Source organism: Lepidochelys kempii, chromosome 2 (genome assembly GCF_965140285.1).
Source record: "Lepidochelys kempii isolate rLepKem1 chromosome 2, rLepKem1.hap1, whole genome shotgun sequence".
Taxonomy (NCBI): domain Eukaryota; kingdom Metazoa; phylum Chordata; order Testudines; family Cheloniidae; genus Lepidochelys; species Lepidochelys kempii.
Window position 1 is genome coordinate 257,233,250 of NC_136381.1, and position 20,777 is coordinate 257,254,026.

Consider the following 20,777-nt stretch of genomic DNA (forward strand, 5'->3'; position numbering starts at 1 on the left):
CAGGCAGTGAGAGCACTGGACACCCATGGGATAGAAGCTCCTTGTCACCAATGTTATATTTGGAACCAGCAGACAAGAAGATAGACTTAGGGACTGCTGATTTAAGTACAGCTGTCCGCTTTAATGTTCTGGCAGCAAAACAGAATCTAACACAAAAGTGAGGCTATGCAATTGAGTGCAGAGTGACCAAGTCTTTTAAAGGTGCAGGATATCCTAAGTTTAAGCAAGTGTAAGTCAAGAGGGAGACAAAGTTAATTAAATCTTCTGGCCCCTCAATATGTAAGTTACACAAACTTAACTCCCTTTAGACTTATTTTATTCACACTAACTTACTAACTTGTAACTTTTACACACAGACACACTACACTTCTGTCCTGAGGAGTTTTACTTTCAATAATTTTTAGGGGAGTATTTTTTCAGATGTATACAAAAATCTAGTTCAAAAGTAGATTCAGCTTCATGTTCCAAGAGAATTAGCACCAGGAAAGACTCTTTGGTCTTAAGGATGAACATAAAAATGATAGTCTGTGTGTGTGAAATAACTGCCAGACAAAGCTTCAGAAAAACCAATATACACCAGAATGGAAATCATCACAGCTTGTTAGAGTTGCTCATTCTGTCATTCGATTTACTCTATTTTCCAATTACTATAAAAAATAAGTTAGTCCTTTGCGAGGCCAGTTTTCTTCTTCTCCCACCATCAGCTTTGAAAATACACCCTCTTTCCTGTGCTAAAAAGTCATTTATAATTCAACCTGATATGAGATTAAATTAAATTTACCAGGCTTCCACTGCTTAGCAGAATCATGAATATGATAAAGCTTTCGAAAGAGTTGTGTTCAACAATTTTGTAGCATGTTTTCCTCAGGTTCCACCATGTTTTTCCTGGAAACTTTGTGGTATTCATTGAGCAGCAAGGGGAATGTCGAACACAGCCTGAAAGAGGGACACATGGTAAATACATGAACACCCAGGACTGCTGTAGAAATTTCTGGGTTCAGGGGAAACTCCTTGGTCACCTTAAACTTGTGTCTCTGCTGTTTCATCTCTCTGTCCATTTTCCTTTGAAAACAAACTACAAAAATATTTTTAAGCAATGAGGAATATCTTACACCCTTTAGTGAGTTACCTTCCCGATCAACAATACCTGTTGAGAACACTGGCAACACCCTCAGAATGTTGATGTTCAGATTCACAGAACAAAGGCAACATAACATGACGAATTTCATAGCTCTGGAGGAGGTTTACCAGCATGGTTAGCACTGGAATATGGAAGGATAATACAGTTGGCAGAAGGAGTTATTGCATCACAGAAATTAAAGATAAAGAAGAGCAGTGGGGTCATCTAGTTCACCTCCTTAATAGTGCATTATTGTTCCCTACATTCTAACTTCTAGTCATTTATTCATTCTAGATTCAAATGTACAAAGCAACTGGGTTTCCACCATACACCTTGAAAGAAGATATGGAGGTTACTTAACTGTAAGTGGAGGTTTTTTGAGATATGTGGTCCATATCTGTATTACACATGTGGGTACTCACGAGCACAGTGCACCTGAGACTGGAAAATCTTGTGAGCAGAGTCTATTGGTCAACGCTTGCATCCTGGAGATTCTTGTGGTCAGCACCCAAAGTGGAAGGGGAAGTGCAGACTGACCACCTCTCCAGTTCCTTCTCTACTACAAATCCAGTCATGATCCAAAGCAGAATGGAACTAGGGCAGGTAGTGGAATACATATAGGGGCCACACATCTCAAAGAACCTCCAGTTACAGGTAAGTAGCTTCCATTTCTTCTCTGAGTGCTGGTCCCTACATGCATTCCATACATGGGTGACTGGTAAGCAGTAGTCAAGAAAGAAGGAGGTGCAAAGAGTATAGATTCTGTAATACCCCTGTTCCAAAGACTGAAATCAGCAGAAGAGGCTTGGACTAAAGCTTAATGCTTTGTGAAGGTGTGGATGCAACTCCAGATTGCTGCCTTATAAATGTTCAGCATAGGCAGTTCTCTAAAACATACTACCGAAGTAATCTATGCTCTAGTGAAATGGGCCCTCATCCCATTCAAGGAAGGGAACTGTGCTCACTGATAGCAAAGAGGAAACAGCCAGAAATCCACTTAGAGTCTCTGAGCAAATATTGCTTGCCCCTGTGTTTATTCTGCTATAGCAACAAATAATCTAAGTGGTTTTCCTAATTGGTTTCATTCTTTGCAGATAGAAAGCCAAAGCTCATCTGACAGAGGTGAAGCCTCCTCTCCTTGCTAAAGGCATGAGGTTTTGGAAAGAAAACTGCCAAGTAAATTGATTGATATGGAACTTGGAAATTAATTTAGGAATAAATTTCAGGTGGAGATGAAGAGATGCCTTCTCTTTATCAAAAGTACTGTATGGAGGGTGGGCCATGAGTGACCCCAGCTTACCTTCTGGCTGACATGAAAGCAACAAGGAAAGTGACCTTCACAAACATGTGGCCAGTGGTTCTGGGGGCCCTGTCAGGGGGCAGGGGTGTGAATAGGGGACTGGGAGAAGGGGGGGTTGAATAGGCGTGGGAGTCCTGGGGGGCCTGTCAGGGGTGGGGGTGTGGATAGGGGACAGGGAGTAGGGGGTAGGGTCCTGGGGGGCAGTTAGAGGCTGGGAGTTCTGGGAGGAGGCAATTAGGGGACAAGGGGCAGGGGGGTTGGATGGGTCAGAGTTTCTGAGGGGGGCAGTCAGGGGGCGGGAAGTAGGAGGGGGAGATAGGGGGCGGGGCCAGGCTGTTTGGGGAGGCACAGCCTTCCCTACCCGGCCCTCCATACAGTTTTGCAACCTCAATGTGGCCCTTGGGCCAAAAAGTTTGCCTACCCCTGTTATAGCCCCTTGTGAGGAGAGAGTCTGCCTCGTGATGGAGGATTTCCTTGTGAGACTGGTCTCTGAAGAGAGATTGGAAAAGAAACTAGATGTAGCCAGAGTGCATGATATCTAGTGCCCATCTGTCCATTGTTGTGGCCCTCTAGTTGTCGGCGTAGTATGCTAGGCAGCCACTAAAGGTTTAGGAAGCAGCAGGGGATGGTGTCTGTGATGGTTTGCAACTCTTGAATGTCCCAGCAAAAGTAACCCTTTGCTGGTGAGTGAGATTGCGTGGCTGATATCGAGGTGCATGAGGCTACATATTTTGGTCCTTGGACCTTCTGGCACTTGCAGCACAGCCTGAATGGAGAAGGTGGTAGAAAGATAGTGGGAGAGGAATTGGCTTCTACAGCTGTTTATGGTATTTCCTCTTATGGCCTGGGATATAAATGTCATTGCAGTGGAGGATTGTCCTGGAGTCCTTTAATGAGCATAAGGACTCATTTATGTTCTCGTTAAAAAGATTAGATTTGAAGGAAAGATCCTTGATGGTATTCTAACCTCCCTTGAGAGTCCCAAAGTGTGAAGCCACAATTCCCACCGCATAACTTTTACAGTTGCTATGGCTTTAGATGTGGTATTAGCCATGTCCACTATGTCTTTGCTACCAGTTTACCCTCATCAATGTGGGTTTGAAATTGGACCATCTGTTACTGAGTGAGTCACTCCTTAAACTTCAGGAACTTGGAGTACTTCGCAAAATCATACTTCGCCAACAGGGCCTGGTACTTAGCAATTCTAAACTGGAGGCTGGTTAGTGAGAATACCTACCTAGAAGGTCAACACATTAAGCACCCTTGTCTGCAGGGGTAGTCTTGAGATGTTGCTGCCCGGATCTTTCTATGGCTGCTTGTACAAGTAGGTAGTTGGGGGCGAATGGGTGAACAAAAATTCCTCTGCTTTTGGTAGGTACAAAACAACTTTCAGCCCCTTTATGTGTAGCAGTCCAAGATGCAGGTCTGTGCTACATCACCCTGGTAGGTTCCACGATGGCCTCATTTAGAGGGAGAGCCACTTGATTGAGATGAGTAGGCTGCAGGATGCCCAGGAGCTTATGCTGAAGTGGGATCTGGAGGTCAGCCACTACCCTCCTCAAGAGTTCTTGGTATTGCCTGTTGTCATCAGTCAGGGATGACAAAGATAGGATGCTAACCTCATCAGGTAAGAAAGATGATATGCTTGTTGGTACTACCGCTACCAGGGGTTCCAGCTGAATATCTTCCTCTTCTGCATACTCAGGTGGAGCTGGTTGGTGTTGTCTAGGGGAAGAGAGTCAGTGACACTCTTGCATGAATCAAAGGTGCCATGCATAGGGATCCCATGGGCCTCAGTAGGGCCAGTATGATGGTTTGAAAGCTGGTTGGGGAGGACTCCACTGGGTACTATCGGTCCCTCAGAGGGTAATAGTGTCTGGGTGGAGGGAGGGTCCAAGACAGGTTCTGTCAGGGCTAATCTGCCTCTGTGGAGGTGGATTGCTCATCTTGAATGTCAGATTTGACTGAAGAGAAGGTTGAATCCAGCGATAACAGTGATACTGGGAGATGTAGACTCCAGCCTGGGGACAGAGTAGGGGAGTAGCTCCTTCTCCTCAAGGTGGGTTCCTCTTTTGGTGTCAAAACCATCCGTAGAAGAACTGGACTTGGGAGAAGAGGAAATTGAGGGTAGGGAAAATGAAGATACCATCCAGAAAGGTAGAAGTTTCAATTAATCCAAGAATACAAGGTGTCCCAGTAGTTGGTATGGGCAGATCCAGCACTTCCACAGGCTTAGCAGTTGGCCGATCCTTATGGGGTTGAGTCAGTACCATGGGAGAAGATTCTTGCCTGGAGCTGATGGTCAGTGCCAGCAGATGGTGCTCTTTTGGCTTAGTAGTCAGAACCAGAGTCAGTACCAGTGGATCCTTGCTTCTGCATGCCATACCCTTGTGGTTGGGAGGTTTAGAAAGGCATAAGTCTTTAGGATTCGAGCACAAGGTTTAATCTGATTTGGAAGGAGTCAGGGAGGGATCCCTTCTTTTGGAAACAGATTTGGAAGTGCACCTGGTCCTGTATTTTAAGTGTACCCCTTCTCTCATGAAAGGCCCAAGACAATGGGTCCTTTGACTTAGTAGATTTGACCTCTGTTCTGGAGCTCATGCTCATAGAGGTGCTGCTCTAAGTTCTCCCAGCCCGGATCCTACTGGGATCTCATGGCTTTCTCCATGAGACACTTCCTCAATTGAAGCTCCTGTTCCTCTCAGGTTTCGGGAGGGAAGGAGCAGTAGATGCTGCAGTTGGTGGAGATATAAGCTTCTCCAAGGCAGAAAAGGCTGTGCCCAGGATTACCACTGACTGAGAAGGAGCAGGGTAGGAAACACGGTTTTTAAACCCCTGATTTCTGGGCATAGGCCTTCTCCCAAGGGGAGAGAACAGGGAAGGTTTTGAGGTGGGGAAAAACTATGTGAGGACTGAGGCATGGCTAGTGGTTGGAGTCAGGGGCCAGGAAACAGAGCCAGGGGCTGGACCTAGAGACAGGGTGAGGAGTCAAGGCAAGGGTCAAAGCCAGAGACAGTTACAGTTACCAGTGTTTTACCCTACTTCTAGGGTAGAGGTCAGTTTACATACTCTGGATGTTGGAAGGACATTAGCCTTTCACTTGGAGCCTTTCACCTCCTTTGGAAAACTTGCTGTGGTTGGATTCTGCATTAAGAATGTAACTGGAGTGGCAGTTGGTCTAGCACGGCCCTATGTACCCTTAGTACAGGGCACAAGGATAGTTATGATGCATGTGTGGACTGAACAGACTGCAACCAAAAATCTCTCAATTTGAGGCACATGCACACCTATGGCGGAGCACCCAAAGGAAAAAAACATCTTGAAAAACTCCAAATACCGTACACAGTAAATAGCTTATCCTTATTTCCCTTCCAGCTGCTTCCGACTCCCCATCTCTTCCATTCCTGAATTTTGACCAAAAATCCAGAATGAGGCAGGTTAATGGTATCTCCTACTACTAAAATTACTGTGTTTTTTTAACAACAGATTCATACTGTAGCTTCAGGGTGGAGACAAATAAAGCCGGTAGTATTGTGGTGTTATGCTTGTGATTTAGACTGTAAATTAAATGTTAATTGACTGTAATATAGCTGAAATGCTTGTAATGGAAATGGCTGCAGTAGAATGCACAAGGATAATGATATCATGGAAAAACTGAAAACAAAACAGAGAATACAATATTTACACAAAGTAAATAGTTTGATTTGCTAGTCTGGTGTATTTGGAAATGTTCCTACTTCCCAATGCTGCTTTAAATTGGAATTTATACTTTCTTTTGGCTATGAACTGAAAATGTATGGCCAGATCCTTGGCCCTGGTCAGGTCCCTTTGGGTCAATCTCTGACAGGGAAGCTGGAGGTTCCCCTGTCTCCTGTAGAAGTGACATAGCCAGCTCTGCACCAGCTCATCCTTCCCCATCTCATGAGGCATGTACCAGGATTAGAAGTGCTTTGCACTCCAGTAATCTCCCGCCAGCAGAACAGCTCCTTGGAGGCCATTGCTGTGGGCACAGATTAGAGAAGCCTAAAGGTCAGAACAAGGTAGAGACTGCTCTACTTTATGTTGGGGCAGAACTGGCCCCGGCTACCATCAGGATAGTCACCTTTTCTTTCCCCACCTTGGGTCCTATGCTGAGAGTAATTTGGCTAGACTTGAGGATCTGGTCTGTAATAATTTTCCTGTTTTTGAACTGAAATTGTCTAGATAGAGAGGATACAGCTTCTGCAGAACTAGTCACATGGATTAAAAATTTGTTGCAGGATCATAAACTAGTTCAAACTTATGCATGATCTTAACTGGAAGAAGGTGAGTAGCCCCCTGGAAATCTATTCACTTGCTTACAGTTAAGTATGTGTGTAAGTGTTTGCAGGATTGCGGCCTAAACACACAAAGCAGCATACAAAGGTTGTTGGGAAGAGAGAAAGAGTCAAACTAAGAATTATATACACACACACACACTTGTTTTATTTTATAGCAAATATCCTAGAGAATAATTTAATGGCAGAGTGGAAAATGGAGGATGACTATCAGGAAAAGTTTCCTTTCAATCTCAGCACATTACTCAAACTTGTTGTACTTATTCATCGTCCATTTTCCTAAATAGTAAAATCAACTGAAGTGCCGATTCTTCTTTGAATACTGGTGCCTATGTGTATTCAACACATAGGTACACATGCACACAATGGTACAGGAAACAAGAAAATCTTGTGAGTCTATTCCTGTGCCCTGAAACTCCTCTTGCGTCAGTTTCTGCTTCCTTTTGTCTCTTATGTTAAATTGGCTTTGGCTTATTTGTATAAATAAGTTAGCTTGAGTCTCAGAGAAGGGCTCACATATCTGGGCGCATTGGCAAAGTGCTTTGCTAATAAACAGAGTGTCTGACAAATTACGTGAGTCCTGAATCTGACTTTGACACTCAGTACCATGGTATAATGGGAGGTGCAGACCTACCACTTCTCCAGTTCCTTTTCATTGCTGCACGGTCTGAGTCGGAATCCTCTCTGTCCAAAGCTCCTTCACGGTCTTATTATCTATTAAACAGTTCTTAGTTTTCTTCTGCTAGCCCTTAGAGGTAGTAGAGTGTACTTTGTGAGGAAATCATGGATCTTGAAACCAGGCCCATAGGTCCCCAGGTAGCGCTCAGACCACAGCCACCATCCATTGCTCAGCAAGGGCTCCACCCACAAAGCTCCTGACTGGGAAAACATCCAGCTCCACCAATCGGCTCAGACGCACCACTTAAGCCAGAAGGAGGCACAGGAAGTTGTTTGAGGAAGTAGGTGAATCCCTTGCTGGCTGCCACTTCGGACCCTGCCTACTCAGCTGACTCCTGAGCCCTGCCTTTCAGCCTGGTCTGGGTTCCTGCCCTTCTTATCCCGGATCCTCCAATACCCCAAGTTCCTTCCTCGCTCTAGTTCCCTGCTCCTCTGTCCTACCCTTGACTCCTCACTCTGACTCCAGCTTCAACCCTTGGCTTGACACCTCACTCAGACTTTGGTTGGACCCTTGGCTTGACTCCTCAATGACTACAAGGTTCTCAGCCCACGGGCCACATGAGGCCCCATTACCACACAGCTGCGGCCCAGCTCAGCTGTGTGCTAAAGGCCATGGGCTCCAGGATGCTGGCTGCCCTGCTGCGTGGCGAGCTCTGGGCTCCTGGCAGCCCTGCTGTGTGGTGGGGATTGGGGTCCTGTCAGCTGGCTGCCCTGCCACATGGTGGGCTCTGGGCTGCCAGCTGCACAGAGAGGGTTCCTGCACAGCAGGGTCTGGGGTTGGGGTCCCTGCCCCACACCCAGCTCTCCGCTCCTGCGCCCACCCTGTGGAGGGGTCTCTGGGCAGAGGGCACTGAGCATAGGGGTTTGTGTGTGGGGAGGTTAGATGGGGGGCACCGTGGTTCTCAACCTGTGGCCCAGGTAACACTTTGTGGGCCATATATGCAGCCCACAATGATAAATAGGTTGAGAACCCCTGATTTAGCATAACAAAGAGAAGGTTAAGGGATGACTAGATTAGAGTGTATATGTATCTACATGGGAACAAATATTTAATAACAGGCTCTTCTACCTAGCAGAGAACAGTATAACATGATCCAATGGCTGAAAGTTGAAATTAGACAATTTGAGACTAGAAATAACATGTACATTTTGAACCGTGAGAGTACGTAACCATTGAAACAATTTATCAAGGATCATGGTGGATTCTCGATCATTGACAATTTTTAAATCAAAATTGTTTTTTTCTAAAAGATATGCTCAAGGAATTATTTTGGGGATGTTCTACTGCCTGTGTTATACAGGAAATCTGACTAGGTGATCACTGGACTCAAGGACAAACCAAAGATCTTTAAGCCCATGTCAAGGTTCCTTCCCCACTCTGAACTTTAGGGTACAGATGTGGGGACCTGCATGAAAGACCTTCTAAGCTTATTCTTACCAGCTTAGGTTAAAACTTCCCCAAGGTACAAAATTTGTCTTGTCCTTGAACCGTATGCTGCCACCACCAAGTGTTCTAAACAAAGAAAGGGAAAGAGTCCACTTGGAGATGTCTTCCCCCAAAATATCCCCCCAAGCTCTACACCCCTTTTTCTGGGGAAGGTTTGATAAGAATCCTCACCAATTTGTACAGGTGAACATAGACCCAAACCCTTGGATCTTAAGAACAATGAAAAATCAATCAAGTTCTTAAAAGAAGAATTTTAATTAAAGAAAAGGTAAAAGAATCACCTCTGTAAAATCAGGATGGTAAATACCTTACAGGGTAATCAGATTCAAAACACAGAGAATCCCTCTAGGCAAAACCTTAAGTTACAAAAAGACACCAAAACAGGAATATACATTCCATCCAGCACAGCTTATTTTACCAGCCACTAAACAAAAGGAAATCTAACGCATTTCTAGCTAGACTACTTACTAACTTAACAGGAGTTGTAAGGCTGCATTCCTGATCTGTTCCCAGAAAAAGCACCACACAGACAGACAAACCCTTTGTTCCCCCCTCCAGATTTGAAAGTATCTTGTCCCCTCATTGGTCATTTTGGGTCAGGTGCCAGCGAGGTTATCTTAGCTTCTTAACCCTTTACTGGTGAAAGGGTTTTGCCTCTGGCCAAGAGGGATTTTATAGCACTGTATACAGAAAGGTGGTTACTCTTTGCTTTATATTTAGGACAGCCCAAAAGGTAATATAATAAATGTGGTAATTCAGAATCGGAAGGAGAAAAGCCACATTGTGTACACCAAAAAGAAAAGGAGTATTTGTGGCACCTTAGAGACTAACAAATTTATTTGAGCACCGAGACTGAAACCTCTTCCATTTCTCAAGGTAAGACTTTCTTGTGGATGGTTTTCTGCTGTTCACCAATGTTTTGCACTTCTGCAGTACAGTTCATCTCTAGGCTTAGCAAACATATCTTGAGATGGATCAGACTAAGACTGGAATGGAGAGACCCGAGTCAGCAATTTGGGCATCAATGGCAAATGAAGTGATGGTTGAGATAAATTAGGTTGAGACATTAATAAGGTCTGGTAACTATATCTGTCTTGCACATGCTGGTGCTGTAAGAATGACTCTCACCTTGTCTTGCTTTATCTTTTTCAGCACCTTCAAAAGCAACACAGAGTGGGAGGGTAGGCATAAGCCAAATTCCCTGACCATGTTATGAGGAATTCATCCTCTAGAAAGCTGTGACCTAGAGTTCCCCTTAAACAGTACACAGCTAGCAAATATTCTGTAAAACACTGAATGGTTCAGCTCTTATTCGTGATCCCACAGGAAATGTCTACTTTGTCTGCTGTAGTGTTCTATAGACAAAATGGTAATCTGATGTCTTATAAACCAAATCTCTAGCTTCCCTGCTTCTGTACATAGGGAGAAAGCTCTCATTCCTCATTGATGATTTATGTAAACTATGGTCGCCTTGTCATCTGTCATGATTCTGATCACATGATCCTAAAGATGAGCACCCCAGACTATTACAAAGCCATTTGTCACTATAGTCTGCATGGATAAGGTGAGTGGGAAAGAGTAAAACGTACTCCAACGCACACCTTGTTTGGATCCCTCCACCCACCAACTGAGCAAGTCAAGAACCCTCTAAGGAACTCACAGTGACCTATCTTGACTGTATTTTTGTGTATATAAGCACTCTTTAACCATATTTTAAGGCACTGAAGATGCAATATGGCATGAGGAGTTACAAATGTACATGTAGCCATAATGACTCAACAAGTACTTGCTGTTTTGTGTGGACTCAAGTGCAGTTGGAAAATGAGGCTTGACTTTGTATCAAACCTGTCCCCTGATAAGTAACTTCCGGCAGTTAACCTCGGGCAGTTTTGGAATCCAAGTTGGTTCTTATAAACTCAATGAGCTGAATGGGTATCAAAGTGGACTTTTCTTTGTTGAGTTTTAACCCTCGAGTCTTGAATATGGTTATAGTCTTGTTTATTGCTGACTGTACTTTGTCAGAAGATCAACCTTGAGGAGCCAGTCATCTAGGTAAGGAGAAACTTGAACTCCTAAATATCTTAGGTAGGCTGCTACTAGTGATAGAACTTCCATGAAAACCCTGGGGGCAATCAAAAAGCCAAATGGAAGTACACAATGCCGAAAGTGATCATGGCCAATCACTTTGCTATAAGAAAATATTCATTCTGGAGGTGTCATAAATAAAGGGAAGGGTAAACCCCTTTGAAATCCCTCCTGGCCAGGGGAAAGCTCCTCTCACCTGTAAAGGGTTAAGAAGCTAAAGGTAACTTCGCTGGCACCTGACCAAAATGACCAATGAGGAGACAAGATACTTTCAAAAGCTGGGAGGAGGGAGAGAAACAAAGGGTCTGTGGGTCTGTCTTATGCTGTTTTCTGCCGGGGATAGACCAGGAATGGAGTCTAAGAACTTTTAGTAAGTAATCTAGCTAGGTATGTGTTAGATTATGATTTCTTTAAATGGCTGAGAAAAGAATTGTGCTGAATAGAATAACTATTTCTGTCTGTGTATCTTTTTTGTAACTTAAGGTTTTGCCTAGAGGGGTTCTCTATGTTTTTGAATCTAATTACCCTGTAAGATATCTACCATCCTGATTTTACAGGGGGGATTTCTTCATTTCCATTTACTTCTATTTTTATTAAAAGTCTTCTTGTAAGAAAACTGAATGCTTTTTCATTGTTCTCAGATCCAAGGGTTTGGGTCTGCGGTCACCTATGCAAATTGGTGAGGCTTTTTATCCAACATTTCCAAGGAAAGGGGGGGGGTGCAAGTGTTGGGAGGATTGTTCATTGTTCTTAAGATCCAAGGGTCTGGGTCTGTAGTCACCTAGGCAAATTGGTGAGGCTTTTTACCAAACCTTGTCCAGGAAGTGGGGTGCAAGGTTTTGGGAAGTATTTGGGGGGGAAAGACGCGTCCAAACAGCTCTTCCCCAGTAACCAGTATTAGTTTGGTGGTGGTAGCGGCCAATCCAAGGACAACGGGTGGAATATTTTGTACCTTGGGGAAGTTTTGTCCTAAGCTGGTAAAGATAAGCTTAGGAGGTTTTTCATGCAGGTCCCCACATCTGTACCCTAGAGTTCAGAGTGGGGGAGGAACCTTGACAGGAGGTCAAGGTATGCAAACCAGTCACTTGGATCTACTGTTGTTGTTGCTGCTGCTGCTGAGGTAACCATCCTGAATCTATGTGTCTGGATGAAGGTGTTCAGTATTCTGAGATCCAAAATAGGTCTCCACCCTACCTTCTTGGACACTAAAGCATTTTGAGTAAAAAACCCTTCACACTTGGGGGAACAGAACTGGTTCTATATCTTCTAGTTGTAAAAGAGATTCTACCTCCTTTCTTAAAAAACTTCTTGTGAGAGGGGTCCCTGAAAAGGGACAGGAAAGTGGGTGGGGTGGAGGAATGGATTATTACTTCTAATGCCCATTTGTCTGATGTAAACTTTCCCATGAGTCTTTGTAAATGGAAAGATGGTCTCCAAATGGTGAAGTAGAAGGGTAATGCAGCTGTAAATTCAAACAGTGAAGTGGTTCACAGCTCTCAACCAATGTGAAGTGAGGTAATATCTTTTATTAGACCAATTTCTGCTGGTGAGAGAGACAAGCTTTCAAGCTACACAGACCTTTTCCTCGGGTCATCACCTGCCTGAGGAAGAGCTCTGTGTAGCTTGAAAGCTTATCTCTCTCGCCAACAGAAGTTAGTACAATGAAAGATATTACCTCATCCACCTTGTCTCTCTAGTATCCTGGGACTGACACAGCTACAACACTGCATACAAAATGAGTGCTTGCCAGATGTGGAAGATTGTGTTGTTGCAGTTGCAGATGTGGAAGGTCTATTCTTCTGGAATTTAGATCTCCTTCTAGGTGGCTACGATGCCCTGTGATAGGCTGGAATTTGAACTAGATGAGATCTTTGGTATGTCTGTGAACTGCTGTATTTTCTTTTGCTAGCAAAACTATAAATCCTGAATGAAGGAAGCATTGCCCTCAGATCTTTTAAAGAGTGTCACAGTCATGGTTTGAGGCCGAAGGGATCCATCAGATTACCTAGTCTGACTTCCCGTATATCCCTGGCCACCAATGCCACGCAGTGCCCACAACCTAATGACCGAAATTAGACCAAAGTATTACTGTCCAAAGGAGATTAAACTACTATGTGCCACAAGCAGAAAATAGGAGGCACAAAGGCGCACTAATGCCTGAGGCCCCTGCAGTGGCAGGGAAATGATTAAGTGAGATATACTAAGTTAATGCTAGCAAATTACCATTACCCCACACTGCAGAGGAAGGTGAAAAACCCCTACGGCCACTGCCAATCTGACCTGGAGGAAAATTCCTTCCCGACTCCACGTATGGCAATCAATTAGACCCTGGGCATGTAAGCAAGAACCCACCAGGCACGCACCTGAGAGAGAGAATGCTCAGTGCAACCTCAGAGTCTTGGCACTCCCTTTCCAATGTCCCATCTTCAGCCGTGGCCATCCCTGATGCTTCAGAGGGGGGAGATAAACTAACATACAATGGAGAAATCTTTTCCTGCCTCCTGCAGGTGGAGAGGTTTGTCCCTGGTATCACTAAGCAGTTTGTCCCATCAAATGAGATATTCTATACAGTATTCTGGACCTCTTTTAGGATTCCAGAACATTGCAGCCACAATGCCCAGTTTATCACTAGTGCTGTTGCCATACAGCAGGACACTAACTGCCACATCCAATGAAGCTTGCAGTGATGCTTTGGTAATAAGATGACCCTCCACAATAATTGCCTAAAACTCTCCTTTTTTTTTACTAAGATATTCAATAAAAGATGTGAATTATTATGGTTGAGATAATTGTATTTAGCAATGATAGCTTGATAATTTGCCACTCTAAATTGCAGAGAAGCCAACAACAACAACCAAAAAACCCCTCTTTCAGCCTAATAAATTCAAACATTTTTGGTAGTTAGCATGAGATAGTCTTGGAGTGGTGTTGCTTATTGAGCTCATTCACAGCATCCATCACCAACGAATTCAGCATTGGGTGTGCAAATAGGTATTCTGTCTCTTTCACAGGCACATAACATTTTTTGTCTGCACTCTTGCACATTGGAGGTGCAGTCACTGGGGGATGCCACAATGTTTAGGTGGTTCAAGAAAGGCTTCATTCATTGGTGGAATTACTTTGTCTTAGGGCATGGTGTGGAGTATATCTACCAGCTGATGGTGCATTTCCTGAACCTCCTCCAATGAAAACTGTAAAATCTCAGCTACTCTCTTGAAACATCTGAAGTCATCTCAAAAGGCAGGAGGAGAAGGCATTCTTGTCTCATCAGACAAAGAGTAAGATATATTGGCTGCTGGCGGTGTTTCCTCATCTGGTCCCATCTCTTGCTCTTCAAAAAAACTCCTTTTGCTGAGGAGATAGATGAGAAGGGTGTTGTGCTATAGCTGGTTTTCTCCTCTGATTCTCCCTATCTGGAGGTCTAGACACCCAAGGATAGTGCTCTCCAGCCATTAGGAAGAAACAGCATGTCAGCTAATGCAAGTGACAAGAAGCGAGAACACTGTGGGGAAAAGGATCTGAGTACTGTCAGGCTTTCTAAAATCAAGGAGTTAATTATCCAGGAACTCTATTCCTTTACAGTTATATAGAATTGTAACCCAGGAAATTAATCCAACTGCGAACTGACCTTGTTGACATGTGGTACACCATTACATCTAGTACAAACAGGGGGAGACTATCCTTTGTTCAGAGTAATAATTGATATAAGGGTTTGAAGGAAATGTTAATAAATTTAACTTTTCTCTAGCAACAACCATAATAATCTTGTTATGGATAGTTTTGGCTAGAAGGAGCCAGCTTTGAAAATTTAAAAACGCATTGAGCACAAATATTGACATGAAATAAACTTGTAAAGCTAAAAGCTATACAGCAATTTAAAGTGGGCTCCCAGGCTTACCATCCTAGAGAAATTCAACCAAACACTAATAAATTCTCTCTGCCTATTTCACATATGTTTTCACTATTACTGAGATCTATGGATGAAAAGTGCTACACAAGTACTAGGTAATTATATATTATTAAAGTATTTTTATCATTAAATACTTTGCAAATAGAGTGCCTTGGTGTTGAGTGCCTGAGTGTCTCAGGATTAGCTAGGAGAACAGGTTACTGTGGGCTATTCTTCTCACTTCCTAGTCATACTGAAATCAGTAGATCCTTACCTTCTGGAAAACAGTTATCAGGTTTCTTTAAGTATTCAGCTAGCTCAGGGATCTGTTTCAGAAGCTCCTCAGGATTTGTCAGATCCACTGTGCTGCCTTCAGAACAGCTGATGTCATCAAGTTGCTACACAATAAAAGACAATGCATCAATTTTCCCTTAATGAAGTCATTGTGCTTTAAAATAAACTGCATAAGTACATTGGTGAACAGTTATAATTAAGGGAAATATTCAAAAATATAAAATTTAGTTGGGTACTGTACTTATTAACAACATGGCAGTCCTGGAATGGCCTCTTGCTTTACAGTGTGTGTGATCCCCAAAAAATCTCCACATCAATTCAAACGGAAGTCAAAGTTATATTTAAAAGGAACCAGATTAATCACTCTAGTAAAGCTCACAAATGGGAATGATTCCAATTTCTCTGCATTCAAGTACATGTGGTTTTCAAACATGGATAGGCTTTAAAACACTCTACTAGCTTGGGCTGAAAACAATTAAAACAGAGGACAACACATGAAAAAATAGAGAAGGCAAAAAGAGAAAATATAATTTTCATCAAAGGACTACTTTGTAGAGCTCTAAAACTTTCTGTTCAGAATGAAACTATGAAATGCCCATGGTAGTTTACATGAAATAGCATATGTAATCACATCATGTATTCTTCTCTAGCACAGACTTCCATCCTATTTCATTATATTTAGGATGTCACACCACTAGAGATGTGTGAATAACTCATAACTAATAATTTATTCAATTATTTTTACTGTTTCCAAATTGCATATATTCATTGTTCAAAATTACTCTCCAAAATATTTCTGTGAATAATCATTGGACTTTAGTTTATTTGTGAGCAATTCATTTGAAATATTCTGTGTTTGAAATTTGAGCTGTTTTGATTAGTCTCACAGGCCACATGGTATGTTTCCTTTCTCTGACCGAAGGAGCAATTTTCAAAGCTGAATACTCATGATTACATATACAACATTCACTTAAAGTTGTTCCAACTCAAAAAGAAAGAACACGCTGCACACACCAGAATTTTCTGGGACAATCTTTTAACACCTCTTTATTTCAATAATTCAGATTTAAAGAAAAATAAAGTAGGTAATGTTAATTTTATAGTGACCTTTTTAATAAAATTATTTCAGTAACTCAGGACTATTTCTCTTCCTATTAATGTTTTATATCAATACTTAGAAATACAGCATTGTGCCATTTGCATTCACTGAAATCCACTTACTCTACCCTTCATCAGTGAGACAGAATACTTCAAGATAAATACTACTAATGCAACTAAATTTAGTAATGTTATGATCCAATTGTGAACACTTATGTGGCTAAGATATCTGGGGACTCCCATAACTGGAGTTGCAGCTAGCAAGGGATGTGAAGGGTAACAAAAAGGGTTTCTACAGGTATGTTAGCAACAAGAAGGTGGTCAGGGAAAGTGTGGGACCTTTACTGAATGGGGGAGGCAATCTAGTGACAGATGATGTGGAAAAAGCTGAAGTATTCAATGCTTTTTTTGCCTCGGTCTTCACAGACAACGTCAGCTCCCAGACTGCTATACTGGGCTGCACGGTATGGGGAGGAGGTGAGCAGCCCTCAATAGTGAAAGAACAGGTTAAGGACTATTTAGAAAAGCTGAACAGGCAAAAGTGCCTGGGGCCAGACACAATGCACCCAAGGGTGCTGAGGGAGTTGGCTGATGTGATTGCAGAGCCATTGGCCGTTATCTCTGAAAACTCATGGTGATCGGGGGAGGTCCTGGATGATTGGAAAAAGGCAAATATAGTGCCCATCTTTAAAAAAGGGAAGAAGGAGAATCCAGGGAACTACAGACTGGTCAGCCTCACCTCAGTCCCCAAAAAAATCATGGAGCAGGTCCTCAAGGAATCCATTTTGAAGCACTTGGAGGAGAGGAAGGTGATCAGGAACAGTCAACATGGATTCACCAAGGGCAAGTCATGCCTGACCAACCTGATTGCCTTCTGTGATGAGATAACTGGCTCTGTGGATATGGGGAAAGTGGTGGACATGATATACCTTGACTTTAGCAAAGCTTTTGATATGGTCTCGTACAGTATTCTTGCCAGCAAGTTAAAGTAGTATGGATTGGGTGAATGGACTATAAGGTGGATAGAAAGCTGGCTAGATCTTCAGGCTCAATGGGTAGTGATCAATGGTTCGATGTCTAGTTGGTAGCAGGTATCAAGCAGAGTGCCCTGTGGGTTGGTTCTGGGGCTGATTTTGTTCAACATCTTCATTAATGATCTGGATGATGGGATAGATTGCACCCTCAGCAAGTTTGTAGATGACATGAAGCTGGGGGGGGGGAGGTAGATATGCTGTAGGGTAGGGATAGGGTCCAGAGTGACCTAGACAAATTGGAGAACTGGGCCAAAAGAAATCTGATGAGGTTCAACAAGGACAAGTGCAGAGTCCTGCACTTAGGATGAAGAATCATATGCACACCTACAGGCTGGGACCGACTGGCTGAGCGGCAGTTCTGCAGAAAAGGACCTGGGGATTACAGTGGATGAGAAGCTGGATATGAGTCAACAGTGTGCCCTTGTTGCCAAGAAGGCTAAAGGCATATTAGGCTGTATTAGTAGGAGCATTGCCAGCAGATTAAGGGAAGTGATTATTCCCCTCTATTTGGCACTGGGGAGGCCAAATCTGGAGTATTGCATCCAGTTTTGGGCCCCCCACTACAGAAAGGATGGGGACAAATTGGAGAGAGTCCAGCAGAGGGCAATGAAAATGAATAGGGGGCTGGGGCACATGACTTATGAGGAGAGGCTGAAGGAACTGGGCTTATTTAGTCTGCAGAAAAGAAGAGTGGGGGGGGGATTTGATAGCAGCTTTTAACTACCTGAAGGGGGGGGGAGGGACACGTTCCAAAGAGGATTGAGCTATGCTGTTCTCAGAGATGACAGAACAAGGAGCAATGGTCTCAAGTTTCAGTGGGGGAGGTCTAGGTTGGATATTAGGAAAAACTATTTCACTAGGAGGCTAGTGAAGCACTGGAATATGTTACCTAGGGAGGTGGTGGAATCTCCATCCTTAGAGGTTTTTAAGGCCTGGCTTGCCAAAGCAGTGGCTGGGATGATTTAGTTTGTGTTGGTCCTGCTTTGAGCAGGTGGTTGGACTGGATGACCTCCTGAGGTCTCTTCCAACCCTAATCTTCTATGATCCTTTGACTAGTAAATTAGAGAGTTCTTGTGCATTAACACAAAATAGGGTAATAAATACAAAATTTAAAGTACAAATTATTTCTTGATTAATGATCTTTATAAATTCCGAAAAAATAAAACAGATATAAAGGAAATCAACTAATGTTCGTGATTCCATGTTAGATATGAACACAGTGTTACCTCTTTTTGTAGTAGAGATGATGATCCAGCCTTCCATTGTTTACCTATGTTAAACTCATTTAAGTCTTCAGAGAAAATCGCAGATCCTTTACACCAAGCTCCTGATCTTTTACTTTGTTCTCCCCTCTGTCTCTGGTGGTTTTCCTGCTGAAGATAATCTTAGATGTGTTTATTTTATTTTCTCTTTTCTTTTTGGTGGCAGAGGGACGGCACACATAATTTTAAGGGAGAATGCTCCAAATGGAACATAAAGCACCTTGAACGGCTCGTTTTCAAAGTATCTTTATTTTTACAGAAAGAAATAAAGGAGGGGAAAGTTTTCATCGGTGACCTAAAATAAATTAAGAAACCCACAGTTTAGCCAGGCCTGATCCAAAGCCTACTGATGTCAGTGGGAATCTTTGCATCTGGACTTAGCGAGGAACTCAGTATAACTATGTAGCAGCCTTCAGGACCAGAAGGGGAACATTTTAGAGTCATAGTCAGTCATGACTCCATAGGTAAAAGGGAACTGCAAAAATTCAGACAAACATAAAGAAATGTCATTCTATACACTATAATATAATAAGCATAAGTTGACAGAGCCATTCCTTTCTTAACCCATTAATCTTCTTCTAAAGATTATTTTCTGGGACATGTTGATAGGACAAAAAAGAAGGTGAGGCCTCCTTGTTAAAAATTCACAATTTGAGCCCTTGACATTATGTACTTTATCCAAGAAATAAATTTTCTCTCCACCAGGTTACTGATACTGAACATAGATGAGAAAGTTACTCTCCTTGTGCAGTAACTGAGGTTCTTCAAGATGTGTGTCCCTGTGGGTGCTCCACTTCAGATGTCTGTGCGTCCTGGCACCGTTGATTGGAGATTTACGGTAGCAGTGTCTGTGTGCTCACAGTAGGCGTCTCGTGGTGCTGCATCTAGCATGCGCACAACCCAAGCCTTCCAGTTCCTTCTCTACCGCAGATTCCCAACTGCGAACTCTGAAGTAGAGGAAAGGAGAGCTTCTCTTCTTCTTCAAGTGCTGTCCCTGGAGGTGTTCCACTTCGGGTGACTGTAGAGCAGTGCCCCTCAGAAGGCAGGAGGGCCTTCGGGTTCATTTGAGTCATAGAGGTAAGTATGGTTAGGCCAACTATGGTGACAGCCCTGGAGTCCGGAGTGATTGCATAGTGCTCAGTGAACGTGTGGACAGAAGCCCAAGTGGCCGCCCTACAAATCTCTAATATCGAAACATTGTTGTGGAACGCTATTGAGGTAGAAATCAATTGTATGGAATGCTCTCTGATGTGCGCATGAGGGTCCATGTTCCAAATACGATAGCACTGTTGAATGCATGGGGAGATCCATTTAGACAATCTCTGAGTGGATATTGTGCAGCCTTTAGAACGCTCTGTAGTAGAAACAAACAGTCTAGGAGATTTTCGGGAAGGTTTGGTCCTTCCCAGATAAAACACTAATGCATGCCTAACGTCCAATGTATGCAAAATGGCCACTGCTGGAGTGCTGTGAGGCTTGGGATAGAACATGGGAAGATGGATTGGTTGGTTCATATGGAAGGCTGATGTTACTTTTGGTAGGAATCTTGGGTGCGGATGTAGCATGACCTTATCTTTAGAGAATATTGTGTACAGAGGATTGATATGAGCTCCCCTATCTCACTCACCTATCTGGCGGAAGTAATAGCAACCAAAAAGGCCACTTTCATGGACAAATGCAGCAGGGAGTAGGTGGCTAAGGGTTCCAATGGTAGTCTGGTGAGGCATTTCAATACCAGACTGAGGTCCCAGGCCAGGGTAGGTTGACAAACTTCTGGGTAAATGTTCTGGAGACCCATTTAGTAATTGGGTGTGCGAAGATCGAGGTCCTGTCAATCTCATGATGGAATGCAGTAATGGCTGCAAGATGGACTTTGGTTGAGCTCATTGCTAAACCTGATCGATTCTGCTCCAGTAGGTATTCCAACACTAATGACAGTGGTGCTGTGGAGGCTGTCAAGTGTATTTCTTGACACCAGGAGGAGAATATCTTCCATTTTTTAAGGTAAGTATTACATGTGGTCATCTTCCTGCTGTTTAGTAGCACGAGTTTAACTTGTTCTGAGCAGGCTAGTTTGCCAGGATGGAACCATGCAGGAGCCATGCTTGTAGGTGGAGTTTCTCTCGATTCAGGGAAAGTGTGCGAGCATTGTTCTGAGACAGCAGGTTCAGATGATGAGGAAGAGCTCAAGGGGTGCATATCGCTATGCGCATCAGGTAAGGGTACCATGCTTGTCTGGGCCATGTCAGGACTA

At 43.3% G+C, this 20,777-nt stretch overlaps 1 protein-coding gene across 1 annotated transcript in view; it reads right to left on the bottom strand.

The window, feature by feature from the left end:
• LOC140907821 (sodium channel protein type 5 subunit alpha) overlaps window positions 1–20,777 on the bottom strand; it is a 105,672-nt gene that overhangs the window by 29,968 nt on the left and 54,927 nt on the right. The window contains 3 exon segments of the mRNA XM_078851859.1: window positions 782–936; window positions 15,110–15,233; window positions 18,488–18,613. Of these exon segments, the coding sequence (XP_078707985.1) occupies window positions 782–936; window positions 15,110–15,233; window positions 18,488–18,613 (405 nt within the window).